Below are 8,582 nucleotides of genomic sequence, written 5' to 3'. Positions count from 1 at the left end.
CCCTGGGGAAAGCTACAGAGAGTAAAGAGGCGACCGATTTCAAATGGAGTTATTACAGCAACTGCGTAGTTCCAGCTTGGGGAACATACAGAGTTCTATCCATAAGCAGCAGCCTCTCATGTACTGGGAGCAGTTTCTGTTGTGTCTGAAATGTGTGTAAACCAGTAAGGTCAGTGTTCAGGATCCTGCCCAAGCCTGGAAGGGTACAAATGCTTCATTACTGCTGTGAGTACTTGGGCAGTGACGTTGCAGAAAAGAGATCTCTCCTGTCTCAACCCTGTACTGTGGAGAACTGCACGAGGAATGAGTTGGAGGAGTACTAAGCTCTATTCCATCACTTTAGCTTAGTTTGGGTAATTGGTAGTGACCTGGTGTTTGCACAGGTAAATCAGGATGAAATCTTGAAGTGTTGGATGCAGATTTTTTGGATGTGAAGCAAGCTGGTGTATAGAGGAGATGGAAGGGAAGGATTTCAGAGTCACAAGTTGACTTGGCTGACAGAGGCTTGCAGCATGTAATGGCCAAAATGTCCTTACCTCTAGGCTTGGATGTCAGCTGACACCTCCACTGGGCTTTTGCCACCCTTCTTACCCACAGTACTTCCTTTAAACCTCTGTGTTTCTAAGGGGTGTGAGGCTCTGTGCCTCCATGATCCTTGCTGCCCAACTACCATTGTATGTGGGCACTTCTCTCCCCTTGCAAGGCTGGACTAGGAGAGAGTGGAAGGGTGCAGAGGCAGTGATGCACCTCAGGTCCTGCAGCACTGTGGTGGAGACTGTGAGGTTGAAAGCTCTTCTCCTGAACCCCAAGGCAGGTGCCTTCAGCCTGTGGTTGATATTTCTTGCCTGCTTTCTCCTTGGAAACATCCAGAAGTAGGTGCACGGTTCGGGACAGCAGTGCTGGCTGGGCTTTGTTATCAGGCTGTGCTCTGACTGTAGCCACTCCTGGAAGGGACCAGTCATCCCATTGGTGTGCCAGGCCATTACCAGTCCTGACAGGAAGGGAGGACAAAGTCTGGGAGCTCTCCCAAAGCATACCCACACTGGTATTTGTCACCTCAGTGGCTTTTCCTTCCAACACTGAAATTTGTTTGGCTTGAGAGAAGTAGCCAGATACCAGAACTGCTGGCTGGGTGGGTGCTGAATGGAGCTTTGCTGTGTCCTCATATCTTTTGTCCACTGCAAATTACCTTTCTGGCTCAGTTGTACATCTGCTGGCTCCAATATCCAGACTCAGCTAATCCTAGGTGTTTCCCAGAAGAGCAAGATCCCAGCAGGGAGGTGTGGGGGATGTGGCTCCCATAAAGCTTTTATCCCCTCCTTCCTCCTGCAGCAGGTGGGGAAATGACTGGGCTGCTCTGAATATGGTTATCTCTTAAGGGCGTGTCACCAGTGGTGTGTTGCCCCAGGAGAAAAGGATGGTGAGATCATTATGGGCAAGGAAAGGCCTTTGGAGTGATGGAGTCAATGCTACTGGCTGTTCCGGCCTTTTCTCCTGCCTGCCCTTGGCAGGCCGGGGGCGAGGGAGGCAGGGTGGCCTTGCAGATGACAGTGCTCTTCAGGAATCTCCTGCCATAAAGCTTGGCACTGTCTCTGGGTCCTTGGGAACCTGGGTCAGGCTTCTGGCACAGCATTCCGGCAGTGCCCTTTCTGTCTAGAGTGGGACATGTGCCAGTCCAATACGAAAAGCAGAAATGATGCCATTAGTGGCACCCACAATAGTACCTGACCCAAAATAGCTTCCTAGGAAAAAACAGGGAGACTGATTAGGTTAGACAAGCCTGAAAGAGAGCAAGAAGTCCAGCTGATGAGTGACAGGTGTAGGTTTGTGGGCAGGGGCTATAAATCCCACGGGTGAGCTCTCCAGCTACCCTTTGGGGAAAGATAAACGGCTGCAGGAAGCACTCGGGACCTGTCTTTGGTGAACCATGGGGCTCAGTGACCAGGAATGGCAGCAAGTCCTGACCATCTGGGGAAAGGTGGAGTCTGACCTTGCTGGCCATGGCCATGAAGTTTTAATGAGGTAGGCAAGAAGCTTCAGTTCTAAGAGTAAAGCTGAGAGCTTTTGTTGAGAAACATGTTTGTCAGTGTTTATTTCAACAAGGTGTTTTCTTTCTTGTAGGGTGGTGGTTTTTCCATTGCTATTTTTTGGGTTAAAAGTTACTCACTGTGTAAAGCAGCTGTGCTTCTGTCTTTCCATCTCTCTGTGGGTGCAGGAGCAGACCAGTGCTGCTTTTAACACATGCTTTGTCTCTCTGCTTCTGGTGGCTAAGCTCTGCTTTGGATCCTCATTTCCCAAGCTCTACAGTGAGAAATGCTGGAGTGAATTGTGTGTCATGGGGCTTCAGGTGCTCTGCAGAAAGGATGTGGGGAGGCAGGGAAGGAAAAGAGAGGAACATCACCTCTGTGCCAATTTTCTTGGAATCTCTTTCAGTAAAATTAACCATGAAGTACCTGAGTATTTCCCTCTCCCCACCTTAGTCTCACCTGGTAGAGCCCTGCCCATCCTGCCTTTTGGCCAGCAATCTGTGTGGTAACACTTGTCCACTACCTCATGGTGAATTTGAGGTCTGAGTATGAAATGAGGCACATCCTTCCCCTTATGTCCCTCCTCCAAGATTCCAGTGTCAGAAGTGCTCATGAGGTCTCCAACTGAGAGGACCCCAACCTCCATGATGTCCTTGTGATCCTGACACTTGGAGTGGTGAACACCCCAGATACTGCAGACTGGGAAAGAACATTAGGTGGACATTGGAGCCTAGCTTGTCCCTTAAGACCAGAAGGGATGCAGACTTTGAGGAGATTCTCTTCAGCTTTCCCCTCAGACTGTGCACACCCAAATGTGCTGGAAGGGTACAGACACTGAGGAGAGTAGTGGGGATCTGGTACCTGCTTGGGGGGTTTTCTACCCTAAGCATGGCTAAAGCAAGGGTCCCACACCACCAGGCATATCCACTGCAAAGCTTTGAAAAATGTTTTTCAAAGATGAGCCAAAGCAGGGGGCTGTTTTCCTTACATCCTTTTTCATGTCCCAGATCAGCTGCCATTTGATGGGAAGGAAAGGGAGTGGGAATGAAGTGGGTGGAAATGTGATGGCTTTCCCCTCGTGGTTCAGAGCAGGCATGCTGGAGGGGTAGCAGGAACCTGAGCCATCCTCACCCATTCATCTCTGAGGTGGCTACTTTTGCTCTCAATTTGCCACAAGATAGTAAAAGCAGTTCCAAATGGAAAAGTAATACCATTTTTCTTACAAGTATCACAGAGTAGAGCATGACATTAAATAAATAGATGTCACCCTGTGACTTTGTGCTCCCTTGCCAACACAAGTCTCCTCCAAGGAGTTTCTGAGCGAGAAGAGAGGCAAGGGAAAGAGGGTGGGAAAAAAGGTCAGGAACCAAATTCCTCCATGTCTGCAATCATAGGGTTTGAGGGCACAGTAAACTCTCCCATCCAGATGATGTTCAAGAACGCATGGCCTCCAGATGTAAGGGACCTGAGGCTAGGGGCTGCTCTTTTTTTTTTTTTTTGCTATGAGAAGCTTGTAGAGCTCTCCTTTCCTGGTCAACAAATGACGGGCTGATAAGAGAGTTCTTGTGACAGGCAGGGGTCTACAGGTTGGCTCCTCAGCGATAGTAAATCAATGAAGACAGGTGGTTTTGTTTGGTTTTGGTTTTCCTTCAAATGAATACAAGAACTCACCTCTCAGTACCATGATCAGCCTTGGCTCTTGTCTCTGTCTTAAAACAGTTGACATAATGCAGGGAATGGGTGCCGAAGAGTTAGCAGAACTATATGGAAAAAATACAGACAAGTGCTCTGTTGCTCTAGTTGGACATGTTTAGGGCAGTGTCTCTGTCATGACCGGAGAGAATGGAAATAGACAGTGATGATCATCTTAGGACATGGGTAAGAAGATGGGATTAAAGTAGATTCAATACTCAAAGGGAGGGATGTCAGGACCTTCTGCTCTCCAAAGTCCCTCTACTTTTGTCCACAGACTCTTTAAGGACCATCCTGAAACCCTCGATCGCTTTGAAAAGTTCAAAGGCCTGAAGACTCCTGATGCGATGAAGGGCTCTGAAGATCTGAAGAAACATGGAACTACTGTTCTTACCCAACTGGGAAAAATCCTGAAGGCAAAGGGTAATCATGAGGCAGAGTTGAAGCCCCTGGCTCAGACCCATGCAACCAAGCACAAAATCCCTGTCAAATATCTGGAGGTATGGAAAAGGGCAGGGAATCTCAGTGTCTGATGTGTGGTGAATGTGTGCAAGACAGCCATGTGAGAGTTGTGCTTTTATTTACTGATGACTAGTTGGACTTCAGTGAGCTCTCCCTCATGTCCAAGGTCTGTGTGTACAAGCAGCAGGAGGTACAGAAAGGGCTCATGGTATGCAAATAGTACGTGAATATCCAAGTTTAGATTCCCATTCCAAACATCACACACAGTCTTACCAGCCCTTGACAACAACAAACCAGCCCATGCAGCCTATGCATGCCTGGGAAACTGTATTACATAAGGCCTGTCAGTGACTGGACGCAAGGGACATACAATTTTAGAGTAAGCCCTGGAGGATCCATTGGAGACCAAGACCCATAAAACTAAGTGTTATACAAACACCGGGCATGAATTTGCAGACTTAATGGATGAGGCAGACAAAAAGTGGGAGGGGCCATGGTCTACTCAAGGTCATGAAGCAGATCAGCATCAGAGCTAGGCAGAGAGCCCAGTGCTTCTGCCTAGCCCAGGCTCCTTGCATACTAGACCTCACTGTCTCTCCAGAGGCTGCAGGGAGGGCTACTGAATTAGCTCGGAGATATTTCCAGGCTCTCCAACCTATTTCTTAGTCTGGCTTTTCTGAAAATAAACCTTGAGTGTCCCTTCAGTTTTTCTTTCTCTCTTTCCTTCCTCACAGTTCATTTCTGAAGTCATTATCAAGGTCATTGCTGAAAAGCACGCTGCAGACTTTGGGGCTGATTCCCAGGCTGCAATGAAGAAAGCTCTGGAGCTGTTCCGAAATGACATGGCCAGCAAGTACAAGGAGTTCGGTTTCCAGGGTTAGCACATACGCACAAAGGAACACCACAATGGAGGGCCTGGCCACGCATCTTTCCCCAGCACTATTTTGGACATCTCGTAATTGGCCATCTCTGATGTGTGGGAAAGCTTTGATGAGAGGCCAAGAGTCACTCAGGCAGCATAGAAGCACTCAGAGTGATATCCATGATAAACTGTCTTTTCCTGGCTTAGTGTATACAAAAGAAATATTCTGCTTGCTTAGGAAAAATAACATTAAGGGTTATCTGTGAGCTTCAGCCTATCTTATCCCCTTTCTCTCTCTCCCTGAAACTCAGTCTCATCTGAGAGGCAAATGGCATGGCCAAAGATGAAGGGATGTGGAGGATCAAGGGAAGTGTTGAGTGTGGTGAATGAGTGAAGGAATGACTCAAATGAGAGATGTGAGAATGGGAAGCAGGGACACAGCATCCCATTCCTCCCACAGGTGAGACTGTTAGCAGGTTACTATGGAGAGCTTCCAGCACAGTATTACCTTGCTTTGTGGGGGTGAATGCAGCCAGTCAGTCTCCAGTGCCTGCCAGCTCTGGAGGGCTTAGTTGTTAAACTTGCATTAGCAAAACTGTGAGGAGCAGTACTCCCTGTGATCCATAGGCTTCTAGCAGCCGCCACTATGCGTCTGAAGGTCTGTTGCACTGGGAAGTGAAGTATGTATTTCTCAGAAAATAAAAATCCCTGCACCAGAGTCGTGTGTTTGCTCCTGGCTGTACAAGCACTCCAGTGAGAACTAAGGGAGAAGGAGAAAGTGGAAAGGTGTTTTGCATGCATATCTGGCTGCGGCACAACCTGCACTGTCAGTCCATGACCTGAGCAGCACGTGGCATCTGTCTTAGCCAGGGATGTGGGGCACTCAGATGTCACCATGGGGGCATGACCTGATTACCGGACCTCACAGCACAGGACAGCAGCCTCAGCTCAGTGCCTCGGAACTGAGAGAAGTGCTCCCTAAAGGCCATGGCCACTGCTCTGCTGGGGGAATGTGGTGAGGGAAGGTCCCTGGCTTATTTATGGGGAGGTGGCATGTGCAAGCAGCCTTGGGTCCTGGCAGCAGCACAGCACATTGCTCTCTCCAGACACTGGAAAGGAGAGATGATCAGCTCCGGAGGAAGGTTGCAATGGCAGCATATGCTCTAAAGACCCAAACTCTGGTCTTTGCAGCCTTTTGAATTTTTGCTGAGGTGCCTCTGCTGTGCATTCTGCACTGTGTTTATAGATGTACACCCACATCCTGTGGAGGACCTTGAGGGACAGACAAAAAGGCAAGATGCCTCTCTCTGCCTGTCGCCCTCTCCCCATCCCACGGGGTTGTGGCTAGGGGAAATGCATGGAGGTGACACACCTGCTCTTTTTTTGTGTGGAGAAAGTAATGCACTTTATCTCACAGAGACAGTGTGAGGGCGAGCACAAGGAAGAAAAATGAGATGCTCAGTAACAGGAGCTACTAGCAGGACCTAGTTCAAAGTACTCCCTGCTACACTGTGTGCAGTGGAGACAGTGAAGGAGCCACCAGCTCCCTTAAAAATCCATCTTGAACCAGCACAATCTGCTGTGTCTTTGGTCAGTGCAAAGGCCACAAAAATTCAGTCTCTGAAAGGAGAAGGAACAATAAATTCCTTTCCAGAACAGTGCATATCTGATTTCTTGCTGTTTACAAATCCTCACTTTACCTCTGAGAGCTTGCTTGGTGTTTCAACCTTTCAGAGGGGGTCACAAAGGCATATGCTGTCACCTAGATGAAGTTACAGCCAGGTGGTCCCTGGCTTAAGCAGTGTGCTTCGTCTGACTCCAGTCTAGTCTGTCTGGTTTTGTGGGGAGGGCTATATATTTAATTAAGGTCTAGGATTGCTTGCCCAACACAATAAGATTTCCTGCCAGTGACAACAGACTCTGCTTTAGGATTGAAAGCTCTGCTATAGCAGCTGCCTCTGTCAGTCTGAGTGGGACTGGAGTTGTCTAGATATTTTTATGTAGGGCAGTGTGGTGGAGGAGGGAGGGTTTGCATGTGTGTTGTGCCTAGTTACGGTTTATTAGGTACCTGCACTAAATGTCAGTCCATTGGGAGCACTGCACTTCTCTCTGCCTGCCTTACCCCACTGTGTCAGTGCTCTAGGGACCATCCTTAAATCTGCTGGTCAGATGTGGGGCCTGATGGAGGTTTTCTGGTTGTACCTATGGCTCAGTGAAGGTGTGCAAGCTGAGATGAACCAGCATGTTCAGGTACCAATAACAGTGAAGGTATCTTCAGCAGGCTCAGTGGGTTGGGGTGCTTGTGGTGAAATCCACATCTCTGCACCTTTGCCACTCTAGGCACAGAGTATGCCCTTGGCCAAGTCCTGACATAACTGCAGGGATATATGTAATTCCAACAGAGTGAGTCTATAAAACTCCTGCAATGGCCCCTGCTTTAAGGACAGGGGAAGTTTACTAGAGCAAAGGGATGACGGGGAAAGGATTTTTTAGCTCTGTGCTATATTGTTTCAGAGTCTTTGTTGGAGCCCCCCTTTGCTACTAGCACATAAAGCTTTTCTGGTTCATATATGGGACAATGTCCTTCAGTGGAGATAAACCATATCAGTGCAAGCCCAGACATTTTCCTCCTTCCTTTCCAGAAATAGCTTTACATCAGGTGGTGGGTCCCAGGGACTTGTCCCCAGCCCCCCTCCCTGTTGGTACCATGTGGTGTCACATACACATTCCCAGTCACACGATGGGATATGGATTGTGTGGCTGCCAGCCTCCTTGCTCCAGCACGTATGCACCGACTGCAGCCAGGTTGAGCTTGCGGCCCCTCTCCCTGCCGCGGTTTCCATTGCATGGCAGAGCTCGCCATGGCACTGAGCCAGTGACCTGTCTGGGCTGTCCTGGGCTTTGGTGTCAGACACCAGCCACTCATCAGAATATCAGATTAGGGGAGCAGGCCCTCACTTCCCAGACGCTGGGCAAATGAGCTGTCAGCCCCAGCCAGGGTGCAACAACACTGCAGGCTGTGCTGCCTGTGCCCCTTGTCTTTCCCTCTGCCTGCTGATCCTGCCTGACTCCAGTACACCTGCCAACGTCAAGTGGCATCACAGAACAAGTGCTGGGGGACCCTGGGGACCATGCTATTAATCCTGTGATCTGTCTCTTGGTCACCTCAGCAGGAGAAAGGGATAGGGCTCCAATGACTAATTATGTTAAATATTTAGCACGTTAGTATGAAGCTTGTGACATTCTTCATGTTTGCATCTCCCTGCAGGGCTAATGTGAGGAAAGGGCAGGGCTGTTTCTAGTCCATGTAATAGTCACTGAACAGATAAATCTGGTTTCTGGGAATTGAAGCACAGACAGTGCCTGAAGAATGTAAGGTCTATATGATGTTAATTTAATAAGGAGACAAATGCTCACCTATACTACATGCTTTCAGATTAGGATTATTTCTGTCATGATCCCTAGGGTTTCTACCACCTGGCCAAAACCTCTCCTGTGTGTTATGCGACTGAGGAAAAGAAGTGGTGGAACCGGGTGTT

General features: G+C 48.7%; 1 protein-coding gene across 1 annotated transcript; it reads left to right on the top strand.

The window, feature by feature from the left end:
- Nucleotides 1–1,859: 1,859 nt before the first annotated feature.
- On the top strand, nt 1,860–5,761 carry MB (myoglobin). Its single transcript, XM_082280770.1, has 3 exons — nt 1,860–2,022; nt 3,997–4,219; nt 4,916–5,761. The coding sequence occupies exons 1-3, from the start codon at nt 1,928–1,930 to the stop codon at nt 5,060–5,062; spliced, it is 465 nt and encodes a 154-aa protein (XP_082136896.1). The 5' UTR covers nt 1,860–1,927; the 3' UTR covers nt 5,063–5,761.
- The last annotated feature ends 2,821 nt before the right edge of the window (nt 5,762–8,582 follow it).

The sequence above is a fragment of the Coloeus monedula genome, assembly GCF_965178545.1.
Source record: "Coloeus monedula genome assembly, chromosome: 4".
Lineage (NCBI taxonomy): Eukaryota > Metazoa > Chordata > Aves > Passeriformes > Corvidae > Coloeus > Coloeus monedula.
The sequence above is the reverse complement of the archived record's forward strand: the minus strand, read 5'-3'. Positions and strand labels throughout refer to the sequence as shown.

What these genes read in the sequence shown, in the direction of transcription:
- MB (XM_082280770.1), top strand. Translation starts at nt 1,928, where the DNA reads ATGGGGCTCAGTGACCAGGAATGGCAGCAAGTCCTGACCATCTGGGGA. An exon ending in GGCCATGAAGTTTTAATGAG is followed by an intron (nt 2,023 to 3,996) that starts GTAGGCAAGAAG and finishes TTTTGTCCACAG; the next exon opens with ACTCTTTAAGGACCATCCTG. An exon ending in TCCCTGTCAAATATCTGGAG is followed by an intron (nt 4,220 to 4,915) that starts GTATGGAAAAGG and finishes CCTTCCTCACAG; the next exon opens with TTCATTTCTGAAGTCATTAT.